The following is a 26,355-nucleotide window of genomic DNA, read 5'->3' on the forward strand; positions in this document are numbered from 1 at the left end:
GTTGAAACTGCAGGTGCTTCATGCAACACTGAGTAAATGACTCCAGAGTGAGTTTGGCTGGGGAGAAGTGACAGTCTTTTATTCATTGCACAAGCACCTCAGTCAGTCTGTCTGCTCAGGTTTCTGGAAACCTCTGTGGTCTGATTCACTATTTCCTTACTGTTTGTTTTGGGACTGGGAGTAACTATGCAAACATGACGTTGATGCAATGTTGCAGGGAGTATCTAGGCTAATCCCTGCATTCAACTTCTCAACATGTTTGTTGGGAGCAAGGGCTTGGATTCCTTACTGTCTTCTCTCCCATGCTGAACCTATGGAGATATAGGCACCCACAGTTTTTACACTTATTTTCTAACTAAATATGGTGATATGCAAGCCAGTGAAAGAGAGAACTTCTAGTGTACAGTGAAATGTTCTGACAGTTGGCATAAGCACATAGCTAGCGCAAAAAAACGTATTTTCACACAAAACCTTTTTGCAAATTTGCAGCTTCTAAGAAATCAGCATTGTCTTCAAAATCATCTGAGGTAGTCAGGCTAACATCTTGGTTTTAGCACTGATGGCTTGGTGCTTTCAGGAAAGAATTAGAATTTGCTTCCCTCCAGATTGGTTTAACGATGTCCAAAGATATAATATTTCTAGCAGGCCCTGTCTGGTGACTCAGAGTTTAGTTGGAGGGCTGGTCTAGGGGCCAGAAACACTTCTGGAGACCTGTGCCACTTTTTAACATGCATTCCAGGCAGCATCCATCTCAACTAACAGCACCTGTGAGAAACATCTGACCTGTTTTAGAAGTCTGCCTTCTGAAGAAAGGTAGGAAAGCTGCTTCCATAGGTCAGCTCTGAAGGGATCCATTCAGCACCCTGCAGCCACTTTGGCCAGCAAACATCCTACCCTGTGCTGCTGAGGAAGAAGCAGGATTCAGTACAACAAGTATGTTATTTACAGTAGCAGAAAGTGTGAAGGAAGAAAAGAACAGCAAAGCTTTCAGACCTGCTTTCCAGTTCCTGATTCTCCAGGGAGTGTTGTGTTGGTTTTGGAGACATTTATGAGGAAGGATTTAAAGTTTCCTTTAAGGACTTCCTTTAAGAGTTTATAAAGGTGGAGTGGATGGTGTTTGCAAGTCTTTTAGGAAAGAAAAGCTTGATTTGTATCTCTCTGCAGACAGTGCCACTTTCAGTTGAGAGGCAGCGGTATGGAGACCAGAAAGGTTTCCTGTTTAATCTCCCAGCCAAAACTACAAACACATGAATAGTTCTCTAGAAAAACACAGCTAAAAGATTGCACTTCCTGGCACTGGCTATGGAACATCAAATTATAGGTGGCTGTGCTTTGATACTGTAAAATGTATGTGGCCTACAGAAGTCCGTGGGACTCAGGATGCATCCGAGGGTGCTGAGAGAGACAGCAGTGGCTCCCTGCCATCTTTGGAAGGCTGTGGTCATTGGGAAAGGCCTCCAAGGAGGCCTTGCAAATGTCACCTCTGAAGTGTGAGAAAGGATCCAAGGAACTGCAGGCTGGTAGGCTAACCATTACAAACACATCTCCTGGAAGCTGAGATTGGCCACACGAGGAACAGACAGGTAACTGGGAACAGCCAGCATGGGCTTAGCAAGGACAAGTCCTGCCTGCCCACCCTGCCTGCCCTCTGTGCTGCAGTGGCAGACTGCGAACAAGGGGAGAGCAATGCTCAGTAAAAAGATGTTAAGCAGTGCTGCCCCCAGCACTGACCTCTGAGGGAGGCCACTAGCAACCAGCTGCCCGTGGAACTTTGTGCCTCTGACCACAAGCGTTTAGGCTCAGCAATGCAGCCAGCTTTAATGCAGCCAGCTTTCCACCCACCATGCACTCTGCTCATTTGTTTCAGCAGTTTGGCTCCAAGGATACTGTGAGAAGCTACAATGAAGGTCAAGATCAAATCAAGAGGCAGGTGGCAGAGGTTGCAACAAAAGCAATCCCAATCAGATAAAAAGAAAACCAAACCTCATTGGGGGGTGGGGGGGTTGATTCTTATTTGGGAACCCCTGTCCTTAGAGATGCTGATAACACAGCCATCCAAGGCCCTGAGCAACATGTTCTGAGAGAGCCACATTCCAGTGAAGGGGTGGCCCAGATGGATGGAAGGCATCCAGACAGGTCCTTTCCAAACTGAGTTATTCTATGATCTACACTGTATTATAGTATGTGTTTTTACGTAGGTGTGCAGAGACTTCCAGCACCATCTCCCTGGCCTTGTGTGGGAGGCTGTTTTGTACCTTAATTCAAAACAGTTGTGTCTGGCTTTCTCCAAGAGAAGAGACAACCTTCTGGAAGCTCGTGTTTTTGTTTCCACTTCTGTTAGGGAGATGTCAGAATCATGAAAGTTACCACTGTGTGCAAGACTAATTACTGCCTATTTGAGCAAAGGAATATGGGGCTGTATTGCCTTCTTACAAGGTCAGGTGTGGAAGCTGTCTGGGCAATGGGAGGAGGTCTGTGCTCTCCTGCAGAGGAAGAGCTGAAGAACAAAGCTGCCAGCCTACTGCTTATCATCCCTAATACACATCTCGGTTTTGTGTGTGAATTGGTATTTGCTCCATGCCTGACCCTGCTCTAAAATTAAAGATAATAATATTTCAACATGTTCTTGCCATGAAGAGATGGCTAAAGAGAATCAACAGCAAGGACAGACCCATGGGGAACAGCTGTGAGGAGTAGTATGTACTTCCTCTGTCCTCCAGACAGGAATCAGAATAACCTTTAAGGGCTCAGCCAACAAATATTTTTGTGACATCATCAGTGTTTAATCTAAACAACTAATGTTGATATTACCTCCAATATCATGATAGAGATAATGCCTGTGAATGGATAGGAAGGCTTCACATTGTGGGGCTACATCCGTGTACATTTTATCTCTGATGACATAAGCACTCCAATCTGTGCTCATTCTGAATCTTGGAGGTACATCTAGTAGGGTGCTTCTGACCCATTTTACAGCAGTGTCATCTGCACTGAGATTCCCTCTGTGGTCAGAGGAGAGATAGGTGTTTTCAGGGAGTTAGTTATAGGTGTTTTCTTTCTTTTGATAGCAGATCATCAGAATAGATTTTACAACTTCCTGTTTCTTCTCAGCTACTGAAAAGGAAGTGTGGGTGACAGGCTCAAATGCAGATATCTTCATTGTGACCATCCAAAGTGCAGATTCATCTCACCCTGATTTTAGGGTGTTAGAGTAATTGCCCTGGCTGGCCTCCCACAGGACCCCCAGACAGGTACCCTGTGCCCCTGTGGCAGGGGCTGTGTGTGAGCTCAGGCCCTGGTGCCCAGCCCTTGTCCCAGCTATGCTGTAGTTGTCCCTGTGCCCTCTGCCCCATCCCTGCTGTTCCAGACTCGCTCCCTGGACTCCCCACATTGACTTCACACCCGACTCCTTGCCTGCTGCTACCTCTGAAGGGCTTGATCCAATCACCTCAGCTCTAATGCCATTTAGTGCTGCTTATCTCGCTCGGTGGGGAGCTGATGCTCCACTAGTCTTACACTGGTCTGACACCAGCCCCCAGGGATTTCACACCAGCCCAGGGGAGTCTGAAAAGGTGTCAGACATCAATGGGCAGGCAGCTGGACTGCACCCCAGGTGTCCAAAGCCTGAGTGTCTGCCTGAGAGCAAGGTGTCTAAGCTCTTGGTACAGGCAGGAAGGATCATAAGACCATATAGTTAGTGGGGTCTGGCGACCAATTTGGCTGACCAAATGTTGGGACCAACATCAGGAAGAAAGTAGCTTGCTAGGCTCAACCAGCTGTATGGGCTTGGTCTTCCTTGTCTACCACTGGAGTTTAAGCTGTATCTCACATTCAGGCACTATAATTTAGGCAAGCTAAATCCCACCCATGGTGACTAAAAGGAGAAGAAATAAATACATTTATGAGAAAAATATCAAAATGATCACTCTTTGTGTTAAAAATTATGATTTTCATCTGAAAGGTATAGAAAGGCAAATGCTCTGTGGATATTTAAAATTCAGTCACTGTGTCTTACATGCAGTCACACACTCCAAGAGTATTACATGCACTCTCACAAAACACATCCTTTGTTTATAGTCATATGGATTTACAAACACTCCCTGGAAGAACAGGGACACACTCATTGTATACAGTATATTTTTTACTTCTGTAAACTGTTAATGTAGAATTATAAATAATAATTTGGGATAGTTCCCATATGATTTTCTGCATTCTGTGATTCTATCTCTCTAAGTAAATGAAAATATTGGTAGTGTAAAATAATGATCTCTTTTTGCCCAGTCTCCTCTGCTCAGTTCTACAGCATTGTTATATCCTCCTCTGTTGCCATAGAAATGATTGATATGTCCAACCATTGCATTCTTGCCATACCCTTGCCTCTACATATTATTTATTTTGCCCTCTAAACCAGATTCTTAGTTGGCTTTTTGATTTTTTGGGTTATGTTCTGCAGAGACAATAACAATGAAACACACAAAGGAAAGAAAAGAAAAAAGAAAACTTTGGCTTTGAGAAGACTGAAATTAATTCAAAAGACTGAAACTAATTCAAAAGTTACCTGTATTCACACTGTGAATATCCATGATTTTACTGTAAACCTCTGACATTTGTTGTTCTTATTAACTCTAGCTCTGGCAAACAATGACTCTGTGAAATTCTTAGCATCTTCTCGTGCAAAACAAGTATTTGCAGTGTTTAAAGCTTCCTAGCTATAGAACGTTAAACACAAAAGAAATTTAAAAATCTGCCTTTTGGGGGCCAGCTGATTTTAGGGGGAATGAATTATGATTTTTGCAGGTTTGGGTTTCCCTCTCAAGAACGCAGAAGAAAAAAAGAACTAGTCTAGCATGATGACATGATGCAAAGAATAGCACTCAGAATGATTAATTTAATTTTGCTTCAAATGTTTCAGAACTTACTAATGCAAGCTGGCTACTTCCAGGCTCAGATGTCCATTCCGCAGCACTTTATGACTCTAGGAAATACCCTGAGACTGCCTGGACTTCCTTTTCACTGACTTCCACTTCCCCCCCAGCAGTGCCCGCAGGGATATGGCACCAGACATGCTCCCCCTTCCCTAAAACCTTTCCTCGCGCCCCAGTCCTTGGCTCAGAGCCCCACGAAAGTCCCCACACATTCCCTGTACATCGTCTACACAGGAGAGAGGGCTTTCTGTTGATCCAAGGCACGGTTCTGTTCACCCTGCAGCAGGAGTGCTTTCAGCCCGGAGCAGAGGACCCCAGGCAGGCCAGGGTTTGGGAGAGGGGGCTGCCTGGCTTTGCACCCCTGCTCCTCCTGCTGAGATTCCCAGCGCTTGCTCCGCGCCCCAAAGGATGGCACCGCCAGCCCCAAAAAGCGCTTTCGGGGCAACCGAAACAACTTCTCAATCTCCTGCCTTTTTCGGGGACTTCACATCCCGAAGCTGCCTGTAGCACCGATTTCTGTGAAGTGCCACTAGGTGGCCCGGGATTGAACCTCCGCAGGCAACAGCTTTCACTGGGATGTGCGTGTGTGGGGGCAGGAATTTGGGAATTATCCTTGGGCGGTGCGCACCACCCTCAGCGCTTCTGGGATGTTTAGATCTTGGTTGCAGATGCTGGAGGAGGGAAAGGGGCATCCCAGCAAACCCTCTGAAATGGGAACCAGCTCATTCTTATTTCTCACGTGAAATGAAACACAAAGTTTTTCTCTTGAGAATTGGGACTGGGGATAGCCTGGAGCCTAGTAGTACTCCCCGGAATACCAGCCCTGCCGCCGCCCCAAATAAAAATTTGTATTGTTCTTCTCTTTTAAACTTTTTCAAAGGCAGTTGTTACCAACATCAGGGGCTTATTTTTACACAGGTTAGCTTTGAGAACTCACCGTGGATGAGACATACTGGAGGAGTAAAGGGCTTTCACATGCCCAGCAGATGACAAGGGTGATCCAGAGGCATCAGTTTTATGCCTGTCACCTTCCTAACCTCCTTCTCAGAGGTGCCCTGAAGTCATGGATTACTCCCCATTTCTCACTTTCCTCCATACCACACCTCTGTGTTTTCTGCCCATTCTTGCTCACTCTCATTCCGGGGTGCTCCGTGTCCCCCTGCCTCACTGATACCTGCCAAATGTTGAATCACAGTTTGGCAGACACCCCCTGAGGCGGTGGAGGGACATCTCCCACCCGGAGCTGCCCCAGACCCCTGGGGCCGTGTGAGAGGATGCTGCGGGCAGGAGCCGGGAGGAGCAGGGAAGGCGGGATGCACGGCCCAGAGCTGCCTGGAAAACCTCGCCCTGCTCCCTGGAGAGGCCAGGGCTGAGTTTGTCAGGGTGTCAACACCTCAAAGGCGAGGAGGAGGGGGAAAGAGGAGGTAGAGACATCGTTGAGCAAGAAGGTGCAAGTGGGTGCCATCAGCCGGTTGTTTGAACTATAAACAACTGCAGAGATGCTGGGAGCTGTAGCTATGCCAAACAGTTGGCCCATCCACCTCCTGTGTTGTTCCCATTCCACCTTCTCTCATCCACAGTCAGCAGGGCTCTGGCCAGCAGTGCTTTCCCTGACATTTTGGATTTGACTGGAAAGCAACGCTAAACTATGACATGCAGGCAGGTGAGCAAACAACGCTGGCAAGTCAAGCATGTGGTCTCACAGACCCTGACAGCAAGTCAAATGTATCCCCCCACACCCTTATGGGCTGTAAAAATTCCTTTTAGCGCCAGAGACGGCAAAGGTGAGCAACACCAAAGCGTTCAGCCAGCTCTTTGGGGGTACAGAGTGGGGAAGTTTCATCTGGCTTCTGCACAGCAGCTACCAGAGCTCCTGCCAGCCATTGACAAATTAGAGGCTTGTTTTAAAGTGTAAAAATACACTTATTCTCAACTTTGCTTTTATTAAGAGAAAAGGGATAAAAACCTAATTCATAAGCCCCACCTAAAGCCTCTTCCCCAGTGTTGGCTCTGCCTCAGCCAGCCTCCCTCCCCATTACCTGCCTTCCCCCCAGAGGGCTCCTCCTGTCTTCCTCGTTTTTAGGGTGGAGGCTAATAAGCTCCCCAACCCTGGTAAGTCAGTATTAATTAACCTGCAGATCCCTGCAGGCTTCCAACACCTGCTAACAGAGAATGCAGCCAGGCTCTCACGGTGGTTTTTTTTTGTTTTTTTTTGGTTTTTTTTTTTTTTTTTTTTTGGTTTTTTTTTTTTTTTTTTTTTTTTTTTTTTTTTTTTTGCACACAGCAGGCTTTAGCACCTGGAATAAGGGAGGGTTATAAGCTCTCACTTTGCCTGGGTGGCTTACAGTGAGGTAAAAAAAGGGGGGGGGGGAAATAATATTTTGTAGGGTCTGTTTTCTTCCCTTTTTTCTCTCTTCTTTTTTTTTTTCCTTCTTCTTTTTTTTTTTTTTCTTTTTAATTTAGACCAGCAACCTCTTTTGCATGGGAGGGGCATCGGCAAGGAAGCAGCTCTGCTGCATGCCATTACCACCTTTCTGAGGCTGGGGGAGGCACTTTTAGCTGAGTTCTGCCTCTCTGCTAATGGGCACCCTCTCTGCTGGCTGGTGGCTGCCATCTGTGGCAAACGCTGCAGAGCACAGCACGTAGTCAATCACTGCGGGATGCAGTTCTGCGGTGCAACAGCTCTCTACGGACTGATTTAGGGCCACTACACTAAGGCCAGTTGGAGCTAATTGGATTTTTCCCCCCCCCCAGCCTGGGTCTCCAGATGTGACAGGGCAGCATAGCTTTGTTAACCTAACTGTGATCATCCATGCTCCTTGTTACAGAGAAAGAGATTTCGGGGTTTTTTTTGCCTTGGTGTTGAATCACAGCATAGTGGGGGTTGTTTCCTGCCAGCTCCTGAACAAGAGCCAAGTGGCATTCCTTGCCTGCTGGAATTTTACAGCATGCACTGAGCAGGGGTGCCACCCTGCTGAATGCTAGCAATTTTTATTTCAGTGAGTACTTCTTGTTATCTCCACCAATACATGAGTAATTTTTCAGTGGACTAGGAAAACCAGGAAAAAAAAAAATCCCTGGCAACATTCTTCCACGACCCATTCAGGTGGCTAAAACTTTTACAAATGTCCCCCCACAGCTAAGCGGACACACTGGCAAATAGCCTGTGTGCAGAAGAATGGAGATGGTGTTTTGCTGGCCACTTCTGCAAGGGTGTGCAGGCCCCTGCCATAGAACTGCCACCAGCCAGCTCTTCCCTGCTCAGGCTCCATCTTGGTCCCAGCTTTGGTGCTCTCTGGGTCCTCCCCACAGCCACATCACCATTCCAACTGGATGGAAACACAGAGCTGTGTCCTGTTAGTGTTTTGCCCCAAGACCAGCTGGGCTGTGAGGGAGGAGAAATGGGCCTACCTGGTTGGGAAGATGTTTGATCACTGCAGAGCAGCAGCCCCGTCCATCTGCCAGCACCACTCACCAGCCACATGTTCTGTATCACAGTGCCTTGCTGGAAGGGATGAGAAACAAAGGCCCAAGGAGAGCTTAGATAACCTGCTGGAAGTCATAATGTAATAAATCCAGCTTTTCTGACAAGTTTTGCTTGTGACTGTTGTACCAAACTATCAAAAAAATTACCTGTGTGCTATATTTGTTTGGATAATCCTGTGCTTTAGATAAGGGAAGCTTGGTCCCTTATGCACTGTGACCCACTTCTAGGGCAAAGGAATGTGTTTCAGAAAACAGAAATAATGTTCTGCTATGGCTGTTGATCCTTTACATTCTGCACTTGTTCCCTGAGGAACTCCACAAGAATAAGAGTTCCATTTTTATCTGTCTTACAGATCTCTAAGAGGGGCTGAAAGTTCCCTAGTACTGTGTACAATGCAATACAACTCCAGAGCCAGAGTGGAGAACATCCTTCAGATCAGCATGGTAAATCTGCATTTTTCACAGTCCAGGCAAGGGTAGTGGTGGCTCTTTCCAATACAAGTAGCTCCAACAGGATCTTTAAAAGAATGTTTAAAAGGACGCTCCATTCATCTTCATGCATGGCAAAGACTTTAGGAAATGTGGCTCTGGAGAAAGAAAGACCACATGCAATTTCATCTGCATAAATGTCAGAGGCTTCACTCTCTTGGAGATCCTGGATATACTTGCTCATGTCTGGTCACTCCTTTCTCCTCACTTCACACTTAACCTCTCTCCTTTTTTTTGTTTTTTTTTTTTTTTTTCTTTTTTTACCCCATCTGCCAGCAACAGGGCAAAAATTCTTTTGTATGGAGAGCAGCTGCTGCTTTCCTACCACCAACCCATCACCCACAGTGATGGATCTTTTCCGTCCTAAATGATTCCATGATATTATACAGCTCTTCTTTCACTAGCAACAGAAGGAATAGTACGGAATAGCAGCTCTCCCCACAAACTTCCACAAACATCCTACCTGCCCTCCCAGACAGTTTCCCTGTGAAGCATCATCCCTAGCATCCTGCACTTGGCTTGCCTAAAGGCTGCTGCTCTTTAACTGGAAGACAGGCTTCTGGCATTCCTGGGCAGTGAATTACAGTCACGTTGGCAGCTGCCCTCTGCCCCTGTCTGTTGCAATACCTCAAGATGATGCCAGCAGGCCCTGGGCTGCATTAGGAGGAGGGTCACCAGCAGGTCGAGGGAGGTGATTATTCCCATTCAGTTCAGCACTGGTAGACAGACATGTGAGAGGTTCTGGGCCCAGTTCTTAGCTCCCCAGTAGAACACAGACAGGAACTTGGTGCAGCAAGTCAGTGAAGGAACATGAAGATGATGAAAGGATGAGATGTTGAGAGAGCTGGGATTGTTCAGCCTGGAAAAGAAAAAGCTCAGGGTGATCTTGTAGGGGGATAGAATTAAGGAAATAATGGTAGTATAGCAAGTAATCTTACCCCAAGGAGTTGCAGCTGAGCCAATTACTAGTGATTAGGAACAGGCCTGACTTTAACAGGTCACAGCTGTAAGCAATGAGAAGAAGAGTGCTATAAAAGAGTGGGTTGGCTGGTTGAGAGAGGAACTGGAGTTAGTTGGCTGCTGTGAGAAGAAGGAAGAGTCAGTGCTCTGAGGAGATGCCTGTGAGAACCATCAAGGAGGTAGGAAACTCTTGCACTAAGGAGACAACAATATGGAACCTTTGCAATAGAATGACAGCAGGATCTGACCCTTGTGCATGAGTACTCAGTGGGGTGACTAAAGAAGATAAAGCCAGACTCTAAGTGGTATCCAGTTAAAGGACAAGAGGCAATTGGCAGAAATGGAAATACAAGAAATACAATTTCAACATTAACTGCCCCTTGCCCCTCCTCCACTTCTCTACTAAAAGGGTGAGCACCCAGACAGGCTGTGGAGTCTCCATCCTTGGAAACAGTCAAAATCTGGCTGTACCCACTCCTGAGCAACCTGAACTAGCTAAGTCTGCTCTGACCAGGTGTCAGACTAGACAATCCTCCGAGGCACCCTCCTCCCAGCCTTAACTGTTCTGTGATCCTATTTGCTGATTCTCATGTCTTGCAGTCAATCCCACTATCCTTATCCTTAACCATCTTGATGAAGTGTTGTTTGGCAATCCTGGGTGAAGGAGCAAATTAGCTCTTCTGCAGCAGATACTCAGAGACACCTGACCAGCAGTCAAAGGCATAGCTGATATGGGGAGTAGATGAGAAAAAAGGCCTTTCCACAAAAGGTATGAACTCCAGACAAGGGGGTTCATCCCATCTAACTCTGGACATTTGCAGTGTCACCATTTATGTCTGACTAGTGTAGCTAGACTCCCTTTGGAGTCAACACAGAGAAATAGGCATTTCTAGAGAGTGACTCATGTGACCTATTTCACATGAGATAAAACATGGCCAAGAGCTGCCCTTCTTTCTTTGCTGATGACTATGAGTACAGTGAGGAGTGAAGAGGTCAAGTTTGGACTTCTATACTGTAGATATCTTACAACATTTAGGATGATTCTCACCTCCGATACTTGTGCAGAAGTCTGTTGTTGCCTAGAGTAAATTTTTAGACACCATAAAATGCAGTCAAATTTGATGAATGTCTCTTTGCCTACAAACAACTGATAAAGACAGGCAAACCCCAGAGCGCTGCAGATTAAAGGTTCATCCAAGTGATCCAGGGGCTGGATGGAATTCTATTGTTTTATTCCAAAACTGAGTATTTTAGGGGTGCAGGTCAAGGGAACTTTGAGTAATGGGACTTCAACTAATACACTGGACCAAAGTCAAGGGCCCTAAACCCAACCCTACAGATTCCTTGTGTAGCTGGGCTCCTTCGAGTCCAGGGCAATCTAGAGAACTGTTTACTTGATCAGTCCATGCTATTGTTTCTAGGATGGACAGAAGAAGGCTGTGGACAAGGTGGCTTGGTAATATCTTAGATAATTCTTTGCGATTTTTGCAGATTTCTTTTTATACATCCATCAATAGGATCTTCCAGGGTAGATCTTCACCTCATCACACTGTTGATTGAACTTTTGTAGTCATAAACTATCCTTGGCCTGCAATGACAAGCATCAAGGAGGTAATGTGTGTCCTTGGCAGTGACAGGCCCTAGGCTGGGTCAAAGGCTCGAAGGGCATGGCAAGAAGACACAACCTGTCTTGTTTTTTCTTTTGAAATATGATGAGGCAACACAGCATAAAACTGTTTTCCCTTTTTGCACTGTCTGGCACACATCTGGAGAGCATCTAGACAGAAGACTGATCAGACTTGGCAGAGGTGGTTTGGCTGTGCAGCATGATGCCTCCATGCCCTATAGGAAGCCAGATTGCATTAACGTGCTGGGGTGTAGTGTGGTCCTCAGTGCCTCACACAGCCAGTCTGGGAGCTTGACCCTAATGCTGTACCAAGGGCTCTGGGAAAAGGCAGTATAGCTCCAGATTTCATCAGGCAAGTGATCTTTGGGCAAGATGCTTAGCCCCAGGATTTTCCAAGGGAAGCCACAACTTCTAGAGAGCTGCATCATTTTGGAATGTTAACACTGTAGAAAAATAAACTGCCAAGAAAAATAACAAAGTGTGAATGAAAATAGTTAATCTCAAATTAGGTACTTCAAATCCCACATTAAATTCCTGGTATAAAAGAACTTGGGACCTTAAATTTCTCAGAACTTTGATAAAGACAATAATATGTTTTTGGTTTTTTTTCTCAAGTGCTTAGAGATGACAGACAACTATATAAGATTTAAGTGTTATTAAGTGTCGATATTAGCTGCTGTCCTGTAAAAGGCAGTAAGCAAACGTGCTGGAAGCTGCTGTAGGATGCAGGGAAAAGCTTGATATTTAAATATAATTTTACACCTTGATAGTGTAAAATTTCATCATTAAAAAAGTCATAAAATGTTTCTGTCTTATGTTATTTTGGTGGTGAGAGGAAAGTGACTAACTATAACAAAATGCTTGAAATACCTGGTGCTAAGGTTAGTGGCCCTTATTTAAAACTCATTAATTTCCCTCATTTTGTTTTGCCTTTTCAATAGTATGAAAATACATTTTTCTTCCAGCTGAGCCCAGTGAACAGCAAGATGGGACCTTTTTTTCTCTGCTGCACAGGTGTCCATCTCAGTGGAGATGCATGATCTCCACCTCTTCTTGCAGTGCTGCGATTCCATGTAGGTCAAGAACGGTCCAGCTCCAGAGGTTTTCATCCTCAGACTTGTCAAAATTCATTGACAAGAAAACTATTTTGGTGAACTTACATTCATCCTCAGTGAGTTTACCTTCAGATCCCAACATCAGTGTACAGACAGCTTTTCTTTCCTGGAGGAAATCAAGGACTTGATCAGGCAGGGTTTGAGTACATCTGGCAGTGTTCTGGGGAACTCTGCAAAGCCTCTTGCCAAGTAGTCAGGATCTGATCTGGGGGAATGCCCTTATTCAGAAGTGCACATTTGCATGCCACCCTACCACCTATAGTACTTGAGCTGTCTCCTGCATGGGGACTTCCTCCTGTGGAGTATGCCTTCATCTCATAATTTCTCATATGTATTTACACCTAGTTCAAATAACAGCTCCAGGATGGGCTTGTGAGAGGAGGGAACAAAATGATCAAAGCAGCAGAAAAAGTTTTCAAAGTACTGTTGAGAAATCATGTGGTGTTTTTCTTTTCTTGATATAAATTTCCCTGCTTTTCCATTTCTTGGCTAATTGAGCCAAATCACCTATTCATCACAGCCTAATGACACCCTTTTTTTCTGATGATGACTGCGTATAGTAAAAACAGCAGTCTTAAATGGGAGAAGTTGGTCATCAGAGCTTCCAGGCAGTTTCAGAAGAGCTACCCTAATTCACAGCAGTTAAATATCTGTCCCCCTGACTTCACTTTGCTACTGAAATGGGTAAATAGTTTCCAAAGCATGCATGACTGCATTGAAAATCTTAAAAACTGGCATTGCATGAAAAAGCATTGCCTAGCTACAAGGGATTCATCACACCAGCCTGAGATGTCTCCAGCACAGGCTTCAGCCTCCAAACAAACCATGACTGCTAAGACCCCATTCCTCTGTGCCACTTCAATCTTTGTTTCATGATGAGAGGAACCTGAAGGTTCACCCTGGAGGTGCTCACTTCTTCAAATGGACAGGTGAAGCCCATGTGTTTTATCTGGAGATAGCAGCTCTCTGTAGACCTTCTATATTCAATGTTTCTGTTATGACCAAAAGACTCCTAAAATGTTCACATTTCACATTGATTAGGAGTTCTTTACTAAGAGTTACACCAAGGAACTTTACCAAACTGCTGTGTCACAGCAGCCCTGATATTTGCCTTACATTTACCCTCTGTGATCCAGTTTAAGTATCATACAGAGCCCCCTGTTAAATTAGCAAGATCTAGAAATAGACAGAAAATGCCTCTGAAAGCCAAACTGTATCTAAAATACTTTGCCATCTATCAACACCAAGCAATGCCCCATAACATTCAACATTTTATGTATTTTGATGACAACATTTTGTTTAAGAAACAACATCTGGAGGATTACCTTGTGTCAATCAGCAGCCCTCTCCATTTCAGCCATTGGTTATGACCAGTGGGTGTCTTTTTTCCCCAAATTATACCCTCTAAGGTGATATCAGCCTAGAGGCTTTGTCCCTTCCCTTGGACCTTTGGTATTTTTATTGACCTGTCAGCAGCAGCCTCATGAGATCTTGGCTTTGTTGTTGGAGGTAACTTGGGAAGTTGCCAATGCCATTTCACCATTTCACTTGTGCCTCTTTGCTGTCATTGCCTTCTTGGTGGTGTCACTGCCAGGCATCAGAACTGATTCACTCTTTCTGGGGAATGTTATTTTTCAGATGATATAGGCTTAGCCTGGAAAATCCTTGTTCTAGCAATAGTAATTGCGCATGGAGAGGTGTGAAACCAGGTACAGGGCACTAGGGAAGGGAGCAGAGGGAACATTTTAAGTTAGCTTCACTGACAAAGCCAGAGTTTCCTGAAATTATGGCCTCTGTGGACCTCATGCTGTATAAAATGAAAGGGAAACCAATTAAGCCTGTGTATTAATTGTGGAAATTCTTATGTGGTTCTAAATTTCCTTTAACAGCACTGGGGTTTTAATTTTTCATTTGAAAGGATAGTTAATTCTCACCTCAGCTTTTTTCCCCCTTTCTTTTGCATTTTCGTGCTAATTCACTCTTAATTTTAAAGTTACTTACCAAACACAACTCTATTCATTGTAAAATATAACACAAAATGAAAATCCCTTCAAGATTCAAATAAAAGTGACTTGGAAACTGAAGAATAAAGCTTTCAAAGGGCAGACTTCAGTAGCTTTAATGTTTGTTTATAATACATGCGCTACACTTTAATTTCAACTTGTATAATTTACCTCACTAAGTCACAATTCTCAAAGGTGTATGAATTCACAGGGAGCTTGCACAAGGCATGAAGTTCAACATGGGGATACATTTTCAGAATTAAAGACGGCTGTACTCAGACCAGGGGCACTGCAGGAATTTATGCTGTCACAGACTTCTTGCAGAAGCCCACTGTTTGTGGAAGTGCATTAGCTTCATTCTGGGGACACAATGACTTCTGTACCAGCTCAGGCCATGTTAAAGGTTGGTTATTACCAGATATGTAAGCTTTTTTGGATTAGCTTGCTCTGCATCAGATGCAGACACATAACATCATCTTTCCACTCAGTTAGCCCAAGTATAGAGAAATATTTCTGTGCTAGCTTTACGCCTTTTTTATCAAGTTTAAGCTGACTTCAGTATCTTCTCTGTTAGATGTTCTGTGACAAAATGACTCCCTCAGAATTTTTTTAACACATTTGAATTGACAGAATAAGTTCATAAACGTTCAGTGATTTGTATCATGTCGTCATGGCATTTCTGACTCATTATATGGCACATCAAGACTATGTTCAGGGTGATGCCAAAACAAGGCCCAAGTTCTTGAAAAGTGATCCCCACTGATTTGCTCACGAGCCTGGCAGGCTTGCAGACTCAACCTGAACTCTGTTTATATAAGCTGAAGGGCTCTGAAAGAACAACACAACTACCTCCACACTCACTGCCTTTCTGCTTTCACCGCACTGTGGACACAACAGAGCTGGATAAAAAACAAAATAAAATCTGAAAACAGGTGTTATTTCCAATAATTATCTGTTTGATGGCATGGCTCTTGTAAGGATGACGCAGTGACAGGAGCCAAAGAGCAGGATGAAAAGCATAGGATACATGCCCATGTTCTTTGTGGGGAAGGCCTGGGAGATCCTTGCACAAGCACTGCCTGTAAATGCCTGCACAGCCACAGCCACCATCATGTTGGCAAAGCAGCTTTTCTTATTCCAGGACACAAATGTGGCATAAACAGGTTGTCTCACTCCTCAAGACAGATCCCAGAAACTCTGGGTGAGCATCCCCAGGTGCCCTTTTGTGAGATAAAGCGCATTGAAACAAATGTGAGGAGAGACAATACTCCCTGAGGAGTTCTGACTCAGATGTGGAGGAAAAGAGTTTGCTCACAGCTGCTACAGATATGGCTCAGGGCCTGTATAAGAGGTGAAATAAGTGTCACACTTGGGTCATGGGAAGATAGCTACAAGCCAGCTTAGCTACAAGCAGAGATAGCCTGTGACAGCCAGTCACACTCAGTAATTGCATGCTTTGTGTGACAGATAGCAGATCCAGAAACAGGGAGCTTGTTAAAACCCCAGAGCATGGGCAGTGTACAAAAATATACATGGGATCTTCTCAATTAGCCCAAGCATGCAACAGTGTTTTTTATGGCAGGTTTTTGCATCATTGCCTGGTTTAAGTCTAGCTGCAGGACTGACAACTGTCTGATATGAAGTATAAGACTCCGGACTGTACTGTGAGTTCAGCCTGGGTAGATCAGTTAGGGATGTGGAGTCTGTGAAAGACTGTGGCAACAAGAAATCACCCTTTCTTCTGTGCAGAAGCAGTTTCCTCGCAGAGGCTATGGCTCTATGGATGCAAATCCTGTGTGGGCATGTTCAGAGTCAGATTCAAAATGCTAGGTGATGCAAATTTCTGAAGTTCACTCTGCTGGTTTAGATTTGTTCACAGATTTCTCTGGAAGTATGTTGTCCTGGCAAACTTCATACCATTTCAGCCATCAGCTTCTCATGTCCTGTGACTCTAGATGGACCAGGTACCATCTTTCTTCATCACAACCAGCATAAACAAATGACATAAAAATTGTATTGTGTTATTTTCATATGTTCATTTGTGATCTGGATTAAGTTAGAACTTCTGGGTGCTCCAGTACTGCACAAGTGTGATATTAATTATTATATCACTAAGGTTAACTTTTCCCCTTAGGCTGTACTGCAGTGCCATTTGAGGTAACTCTTCCCCCAAAATTACTTTCAGGACATGATTTCATGGTACCTAGATCTCTGTGCAATAACTTGAGAAATTCCCATTCTCACATAACTGCCCACCACTCATTTAAAGCAGGGTGTTAACGGGAGGTAAAGCTGAACTTGCAAAAAACCAAAGATGGTGTATTCTTTTTTGCTAAGATCAGCCTAGCTACCAAACCACAATACAGGGAAGCCAAACCAGCACAGCTGAAAAAACAGGACAGATGTGGAGCCTGGCAGGGGATGGAGAAAGGTGGGCACCTCCAAAGTGCTGACTGTACTGTGCCTTCCCGCATGGTGCCATGGAGCAGCTGTGGAGAGGGCTCTGACTCACTTTGCCACTCTTCCTGCACTAGCAGGACTGCTATATTTAGACAGCCCCTGTGTTTCAGGATCCTTTCAATCCAGTCCCCAAAATGCTAACAGACAAAGCCAGCCAGAGTGTGGGCAGTGATGGCCTCAAAGAGTACAGCTGGTGGAAAGCTGCTCCTTTTTGGCCCTTATGTCACCTACATCATCATCTACATGTGCGACCCCAAGCTTGGGTGCAGCTACGTTCCTGAGCCTTGGCTGCATGCTGGAATGAGGGAAACCTATCATGTGGGAGGCAGTGCAGTATCCTGAGGAGCAGGAAGCAGCAGGAAGTCACCAGCAGCACTGTGTGCAACTGGGCAAGCAGAGCTGCAGGAACATGTCCAGCCCATATGACAGTATTAAGATGCAGCATGAGAAAACCTGGGTGTGCCGGCAGTGATCACACAGAGCAGCTCTCACATGGAGCTGAGAGATACGGGTGGTGGAAACAGCAGAGGAGGAGAGGAGCCTAAGCTGGAGGGAGGCTGATTGTGTGGCATCCTTTTGTAACTGATCTACTCCCAGTATGTGTTGTAATAAATAGCATGAGGAGAACTGTCTCCAGCCTCCTTCTGCTCCATTTGCAGCAGGAACGCTGGACAATGCAAAGCCTCACTCAGCCCCACTCACTAGCCTGTCCTCTGTTACTTATCACCCTAGCTTGAGCCTCCCTCAGGGATTTTTTCAGCCAAGGAGAGAACCATTTTCCCAGAGTATGACGGGGCACATGTCTAACACTTCACACTATAAAGGAGGTCAAAATCACTCCCATTTTCCACACAGAGAACAGGAGTGGAAGCAGGAAATGAGATGCCCCAAGGCTATGGGATGAATCAGGAGTAGAACAAAATGAAAATTCAGAACTTCCTGTCTCTTTACTCATCTCTTTGAATACTGTTGATGATTAAGCTCATAAAAAGTTAATGCAGTTGATGACCTCTGCATCTCTGGTCAGTGATTAGGGCCCTGGCATATTAAAAGTGGAAAATTATAGAACAAAGACAATTTCAAAGAAGTTAAAAAAACAGAAGGCAAGGAATTTCTTTTGTGGCTACAACATAAATGTTGGGTTCCCATCATTCCCACAGTGTCTCTTCCAGTAAGGAAGGAAGTTTCTGTAGTTTTACCCCTATGGGTCCACTGAGAGTTGAAATTGTCTTAAACCACAGCCACAACCAAGAGGCAATGCTATGGTTACACTTCCTGCCCTCCACTTAGTTTCTGACCCCTCTGTTTCCCTTTTGTTAACACAACAGCTCAAGGAGAACACGTGACGAACCAGCCCAGGGAACTGATCAATAGTAACATTAGAAGTTATTTTCCTTTTGTGGGCTAGCTTTGCTATGAGTCCTGGCTCACTACACAGCTGTTGGAATGCTCATACCCACACAAGAGATGAGGTGCCATTCAATAGGAAAAAAAGGCGAGAGAAAGGGAGGCTCAGCACCCCTCTTCCAGGGATGCTGAAGTTGCTGGGGGAGCTACAACTCCTGTGTTCCCTTCACTACGAGCTATGAGCACTTTGAGCAGGAATGGGTGCAACTGTGTCTGAGGATGATGGAAAGAATCACATAGGCCCCAGCCTTCTCCTGCTTTGCTCCCCAATGGATGGAGTGGAGTCAGATTTTTTGATGCTTCTACTGAAGTTTGTCATTAGAAACACTGTGTGTGCTCTGTGGGGTGACAATCGACAGGGGTGAAAATGCCTTTCCTTGCATTTAGTGTTCATTATGATTGTTGATGGCTGTCTCACTCCGTCTCACTTCAGGATTGCTGGTTTCACTATGAGGAAGAGTTAAAACAGACTGCTCATCTTACCAGTGATTTTAGGTTTGGTCTTTCAACCTTTGGACCTTCAAACTGGGTAAGAACACTGAGGTGGTGAAGAGCATGATGAACATGTGAACCGAGTGGTTTTGGCCGCAGCTGAAGAGGCTTCTTGCTCAAAAAAGCAAGCCTTTAATCCCTCCACTTGAGTAGGAAGGAAAAGGAAGGTGAGGCATCATGGTGCTTTGCTCTGGGAACTAGCAGGAAGCTCTCTTGTGGCATTTACTGCTTTATGAAAACTATTTTTTCCTTAAAGTTAGTGGATGCCTTACTTTTCAAGAATTCACAATCTTGTTGCTAGCACTTTAGCAGTCTTTAGTGTAATACTAAAATACACCAAAGAAGTGAACTCACTGTAATAAAACAAAAACTTAAAGCAGAGAGGACACTGTGGTGGAGCCACATCAGAGGTCTGGTGAAATTATGTGTGTTGGTGAAAATATGAATGGTGAAAATGTGTACACAGGCTCAGATCCTTATCTCTAAAATCCTAGGCTGTACTTTTCAGAGGCACAAGGAAGTTGTTTCATCCTGGGCTTGGAAAACTCACAGTTCAGAGTTTGGGCTTGAAAATCTTTCAGCATTCAGAAATACACAGCAACAGTTTCTGAGGTAGTATTAACATTACAGAAGGGGATTCTGGAGTTATAATAGACATATGGCACAGGAATATCATATTCATACTCAACAACAGTGAAGAAAGGAAGGATCGGGAGCAGATTAGAAATGAGGACATCACTATGATGCTGCATGGGGAACCCAGCATGAACATTAGATGGAAAGCAGAAATGGTTCAATGAAGGGTAAATATGGAATGAGTTCCATTCACAGTATCACTAAAAAGACCAAAACTTGCTAGCTGGCAAAAATCAAGGGGAAAAAACACCAGAAGTCTAAAAAATGAACATAATGAAGAAAATGAATAGAAAACGATTGGTGTCTCTTCCAAAACAAGAACCAGCAGGATTTTCTTTGTTCAGTCTAGCAGAAAGTGGTCTCCACACAACATGCTAGCCCAGCTTTGGAACTCCCTGCCAGAGGACACTGTAAAAGTCACAAGCATGTATGAATTCACAAGTAAATAGCCAATCTAATGGAAGGAAAACATAATCAAAAAATATGAAATGCAGTGACACCAAATGCTGCTAAAGAACTCCCTGAGCTGTTGAGAGTTGGTTAGATAAGCCAGGGAAGTATTACTGGATGGTTAAAGTATCCCATTGATCTTCTCTCAGCGTTTACTGCTGGCTGCATCTGGAGAGGGATGCTGGGACAGACGGGCAATGGATCTGACCTACCAAGCCTTCCCTTACACATAAAAAGGCTGAATTAAATAAGCCATGTAATGCAAACCAGGCCAATGATAATAAATCTTTGTGGAAATTCACTTTTCAAAATCTACTGTGCCTCTAGACTTGACCTTATTCCTGTGCATGCACACAGGCAGACACAGCACCAAATCCATTTGAAATTATTTGCCTTTTCCCGACTATAGGTTGCTGCACAGAGAACAAAGTTTCCTGGTCTAGGCTGGAGTTTCCTTTCTTTGTATCTACACTTAAAGTGAAAATGAAGCATGCCATTAAACTGTTATGGTAATTTATCCTTACACTTTCTGCTCAACAGGTTTGCTTTGTTTCAAAAGTATGTTTCTGTGATACTTATAGCTATGTATATGTAATTTTGTGGTTAAATTAGAAGAGAAAGGAAAACCCTGGTTCCCACAGGAAACAACCTGACCTCTTGCAAGCAGGTAACATTTTTGCCATATCAGTGTGATAAAGAACTTCAATGAGAAACAAATCCTGCCAAGGTTTACACCTGTGTGCAACTGCCTGATGTGTCTTGCTCAAGTGAGGTTAATGAGATTTTTCCACAATATAAACTCTGCTAGAGGAGTACTCTGGGTGGGAAGGGGGCCTGAGACAGCTCTGTCAGTAAACGATGTGTTAAAATAGGGGAGATGGGTCTGGTTCTGTGGCCCAGGATTTGGGTCTCTTTCTGCAGAAATCTCTTCATGAGACACAAATGTTTTTTCCTGTGGGCCTGGGGTCTCGGGGCAGTGGGAAACTGTGACATTTTGCTGGTCATCTCACCGGGGATGGAAAGAGAAAATATCCCCACCGCACGGTGAATACCAGCCGTGACAGACCCACAGTGACCGCGCTGCCCCGCAGAGGCGCGCCGGGGCTGCGGGCCCGTCCTTGCTCTGGGCGCGGGCAGCGGCAGCGTGGGCCGGTCACGGCAGCCGGCGGTGCGGCAGCGGCAGCGTGGGCCGGTCGCGGCAGCCCGACCCTGCCACGGACACGCGTGGGGCTCCGGCCGGCAGGGCCCAGCGCCGGGGGCGCCGGGGAAGGGCCGCCCTGGCCGCCCCCGCCCCGCGGGGCTATTGTTGGGCGGCGGGGCGGGCAGGCTGCGCGGCCGGTTCTCTCCCCGCCCGCGCTCGCTGGCCCCCTCCCTCTCTCTTTCTCTCTCCCCGCGAGTTTACCCAGCAGTGCTCTGGTGCGGGCGCGTTTCCGCCGGTTTTTCCTGTTGGAGAAGGGAAGGGGGAGCTGTTCTCTCTCTCTCTCTCTCTCTCTCTCTCTCTCCTCTCGCAGTATATTTTTTCTCCTCCTCCTTCTCCTCCTCCTCCTCCTCCTCCCTGGCTATCTTTGTCTGGCTCGCAGCAGCCCGCTCCAGCCCCGCGCCCCTGCCCCGCCACCGCCGGGACGCGCAGCCCCTGCCCGCCGGTGCCCGGCGCCGTTTGATGCGAGGGCAGCGCCGCGGGAAGGGCTCGGAGGCGGCGGGGGCTCCGCCGCGGCGCTGGGCGTGAGCCGCCCCCCCATGCGAGAGCGGGGCCGCGGCTGCCACTGCCGGCTCCCGGCGTGAGCGCCGCCGGCCGGGCCGAGCCGTGCCGTGCCATGCCCGGGTGCGGGGCGCATCGTGAGGCTGCCAGAGGCTGCCGGCACCGGCGCCGCTCCTGCCGCCGCCGCGGCGACATGGTGTGAGCCCGCTGCCGCCGGGGACGCGCGGGCAGCCACCGACTCACCCGCTCACCCACCGACCGGCCGGCCGGGATCCTCGGGGGGATCCAGCCCCGCACTGCAGCGCGGGGAGACGGACGGACGGACAAACCGCAGCACTCCTTCTTCCTTCCCTTCCTTCACCTCCCTTTCTCTCCTCCTCTTCCCACCATCCATCTATCCATCATCCCCCCCGCCAACCCCTCCCAATGCTGAAGAGTTTCAACCCGGCGGGGCTGGAGTGAAGAAGGGAAGGGCGGAAGGGAGGAGAGGAGCGGAGCTCCGCGCAATTCACAGCTGCTCCAGGGAGGGGGGAGCGGCCTCGCTATTATTTAACAGAGAAGAAAAAAATATTTAAAGGAAAAAAAAAAAAAGAGACGGGAAAATGGCGAACGATTCTCCTGCAAAAAGTCTGGTGGATATCGACCTTTCCTCCCTGCGGGTGAGTGCCGGGGGCCGGGGCGGGGGCCCCCCAGGGCCGGCGCGCCCCTTGCCGGGGCTGCGGGGCCGGTGGGGTGGGAGCGGCCGGGCCCGGGCCCGGTGCCGGGGCGCGGGGGGCCGCGGCCGCATGGGGGGAGCCCTCCCGCGGGGGCGGGCGGGGGGACCGCGGCCCTGGGCTGCTTTTCCTTTGTTTGCATGTATTGGCATGTGCGTGGAAAAACAGGGCGCAACAGCTGCACGCCGCCAGCAGCCGGGTTCGCTGGTTGGGCTCTGCCAGCAGCCATCGCCTGAACAAAAATGTAACCCCGCTTCTCTTCTCCCCTTTCCTCCCCCGCCCCTTCTGCCCCTTCCTCCCCCTAGGACCCCGCTGGGATTTTTGAACTGGTGGAAGTGGTTGGCAATGGCACGTACGGGCAAGTCTACAAGGTTTGTGTCAGAATTTCTTCTCCTTTTGTTGTTGCCGATTTTCCAGAGGGTGCCCGGTGCCTGCGCCGGGCTGAGCACACGGCTGAAGGCGAGCCACCCGCGCTGGCCACCGGAACAGTGAGGGGTGGTAGAAGTGTTGCCCTTGTCATTGTTGCTGGCCTTGTCAAGTTTGTCAGCCCCTTGGCTTCTGCTTTTTCGGAATGGGTACAAATGACTTTCCCAAGTACCCATCCTGTAATGATGAAATACGCCTTTATTGTCCTTATTCCTCTCTGTGCTCCTTCCAGAGAAATGACCAAACCAAGTGGACGCTGTCAGAATCTGGCTCGGTTATACAAACACGTCCACAGGCTTACTCAGCTTTGCTGCTGGAAATCCTTATGGAAGTTGCTGCTGCTGCAGTGACTTTAGACAAAGACATTGGCCTTAATTAAAATTGTCACCCGGTTTCCTTGTGAGTGTTGAAGCTGTGGAGTTGGGGGCGAGTGCATCTGATGGGCTGTGCAGAGATGAGGGGTGCAGAGTGACAATAATAAGTGACCAAAGCAGAGAAACTTATTTTGTGGAAATCAGAATTCCCAGAATAACCTGTTTGACAAGTGTATGACTTTAAAAAATAGAAATCAGAGAGTGCTCATATGGGTGTGAAACTAGCCTACTTTTTCCTTTTTTTCTTCTTTTTACCCTTTTGTGTGCAGTCAGTGTAACAAACAAATCTTGAGCTTGCATGACTGCAGTGAGTGCTAGCTACCAGGATGACTAATTATTTGCACAGACAATACTTGGCTAAAGATTGAAAGCTCTAGCCTTAAACTATAGAAATGCGAGATGCATTTGGAGAGAGAAGGAGAGAGGTGAAGATGCTTAGCTGCTTGTTTGGGTTTTTGGTTGCTTTTGTGTTGTTTTGTTTTTCTTTTTGCTTATAAACAAGGGAGTGTAATTGGTCTGAGTTTCCCTGATGGCAAGATACTGCTGCGTGCAGCTCCAGTAACTAAATAAAGCGCTTTGCTGCCTCTTCTGCAAATGAAACACATGTCAGTTTGTTTTGAGGGCGTGAACCTCAGCCTTCCTGATGGAGAATTAGTCTGCCTGCGCAGTGTATTCGTTGCTTTTTAAGACTTGAGCTGGAATAGCCAGGCTGCTGCTGTTGCTATAAAGCTGGAAAAAATAATGTGGCTCAGAGGGTCACAGGAGAGGGAGAAGATGAGTAAAAAGCTGCACTTTGACACAGCCTCAGCTATTTAATTTTTTTCTGCCATTTCAAAGGACGCAGTTTTTTTCTGTAATCATTTGTTCCCAGAGCTTGCATCATCTTATGAAAAAAAAATTAATAGGGTGTGAATGTGGGACTTGAAACTCTCCTGTTAATTATTGCAATTTAGTGCATTGTTTCTCAGTGTACTTGTTAATGCTTTTGAGTTAATGAGCAAAGTTCTCCTTAGTTTAACAGTCTTGACAACAGAAATGTTAAATTTCATTTTCTTTAAATAAGGTAGAGCTCTCCCAGAATAGTTAGCATTAGAAATGAAATATAAATGCATGGGCACATGTATTTATTGGCTTGGAAGAGTTGAACGAACACCTGATGTCTAAGGGCATTGGTGTCACTGTGATAGCGGGGAGCAACAGGCAGCCTCTTTTCTTACTGTTGGGCCTGCTAGACAGTAATGAATTGACAGGTGTTTCAGTTTGGGTTGGCACTGCTTCTTCCTAGGTATTTGCCCACATTTGTGTACATGCACTGATAATGTGGACACCTAACAGGGCTGTATATAAACAAATAATACCAAACCAAAAAACTTCCTTGCTGCGATAAACATCTTTCTTTTTAAAGGAATGAAGTTATGTTAAAAAAAAAAAAAAAAAAACAGCTGTTGCAAAAGTTGTTGCAAAAAAACCCAACTTTTCTTGGCCACTGTTTTTGGTAGGAGAAATGTTCCAGGGACACCCAAAGATGAGACTGTATGTGTGTGTTTTGAGGGCTTTCATAGGAACTACATAACCGAGGGAAAAACGTGTTTATGCCGTGTTTGCTCGTTGCCTTCCGCTTTCCTTCTACCCAGCAACCACTTCTTGAAATCCCTCTTCCTGGATGGTTTTATTTCCCTTGTAAGCGCTCTGTCATCCCGAGGGGCTGGGGGTGGCGTGCCGCTGCTTTTGAGGAGCCGAGCTGCGAGGTGCGGTTTGATGCACTTCCCCATTCGTGTGCAGGCATCAGCGATGATGTCACCCGGGAGCGGGATTGGCTGGCTACCTGCCACTGCGGGAGGACACGGAGCGAGCCGAGGGGCCATGACGTTATCTCTTTGTCTAGCTCACACCGCCGCCGATGATGCCGAAGGTCGTTTGCCCGGCTGGGCAGTCCGCTTTCCAGCGGCGCTGCGAAGGGGACGGCGCCAACCTGTTGAAAAGCAGAAAATAGCCCTGTTGTTTCTCCTCTTTGCCTTAGCTGGGCGAGCTGGAAATAGCACATCTATCTGGCTGGAGATATTTCTGTAGTTAGTTCTACCTTAGCGATTTATTTAGCTATATGTAGGTGTGTAGATGTTTGTACATGTATGAAATGTGAGGGCAGCCCTTAGATGTTTGGCACCTAAATGCAGTGGAGTTACTCCCGCATTTTATGCATTGAATGGGTTGGCTGAGGTGGAGTGTTACTGTGGGCCTGGGACTTCAGTGGTGAGGTGGTAAAAATACGAAGTTTTCTGTTGCTGTGCTTGAATTGGGGTAATGGCTTTAAACTGAAAGTAGATTTAGATTAGGTATTGGTAAGAAATCTTTTACTGTGAGGGTAGTGGGGCACAGGAACAAGATGCCCAGAGAACTTGCAATACCCCATCCTTGCAAGTGTTCAAGGCTGGGTTGGATGGAGCTTTGTGCAGCCTTGTCTAGTGGAAGGTGTTTCTGCCTATGGCAAAGGGGTTGGAGCTAGATCATCTTTGAGACCACTTCCAACCCAAACAGTTCTGTGATTTTGAAATCTATAGAGTTTTTATTATTTTCAGTTATTATCATAACCTTGCTTACACCTCTCCTGTGTGTAAGAAGAAGCCTTGTGTGTCAAGAGCAGCTTGTTATGCAGTGGTGAAGTAAGAAAGGAAGGGGTGTTTGGGGAAGCCCTTGCCCAGTACAGGGGAAGGGGCGGAGGGGAAGCGGGCCTTGGCTCATTCGTCCTGGGGCCAAGCAGAGCTCTACTGCTGCTTGGACATCCTGGGGGATGAGAGTTGTTCTCCCTTTCGTAGTTGGTTCTAAACCCGACAACCATGGCGTGGAAGTTGCACCACTTAGATTAGAGAGAAAGCAAAGGGTTAAACGCTGTCAAGTACGGTCGGCAGCGTTCCCTTGGAGCCGAGGCGGAGAGGACCCGCCGCAGAACTCCCTGGCTCGCTCCTTCTCACACTTTTAAGGAGTCCCAGGCCGGTGCTGGAGTTGGGAGGGGGAGTTTTCCCTTGGGTAGGTCGGTATCAGCTGGCGGGAGCCGAGCGGCGTGTGCGGGCCGGCCCGGGCCGCGCCTGTGCCCGC

General features: G+C 46.5%; 1 protein-coding gene across 9 annotated transcripts in view; it reads left to right on the forward strand.

Moving 5' to 3' along the window:
• The first annotated feature begins 21,663 nt into the window (after window positions 1-21,663).
• Window positions 21,664-26,355, forward strand: part of MAP4K4 (mitogen-activated protein kinase kinase kinase kinase 4) — a 162,773-nt gene continuing 158,081 nt past the window's right edge. For all 9 annotated transcript variants that reach the window (XM_058825229.1, XM_058825231.1, XM_058825234.1 and 6 more), the window contains exons 1-2: window positions 21,664-22,408; window positions 22,768-22,833. In XM_058825229.1, the coding sequence (XP_058681212.1) occupies window positions 22,352-22,408; window positions 22,768-22,833 (123 nt within the window). In that variant the 5' untranslated portion in view covers window positions 21,664-22,351. The remainder of the gene's footprint in view (window positions 22,409-22,767; window positions 22,834-26,355) is intronic.

Source organism: Ammospiza caudacuta, chromosome 2 (genome assembly GCF_027887145.1).
Source record: "Ammospiza caudacuta isolate bAmmCau1 chromosome 2, bAmmCau1.pri, whole genome shotgun sequence".
Lineage (NCBI taxonomy): Eukaryota > Metazoa > Chordata > Aves > Passeriformes > Passerellidae > Ammospiza > Ammospiza caudacuta.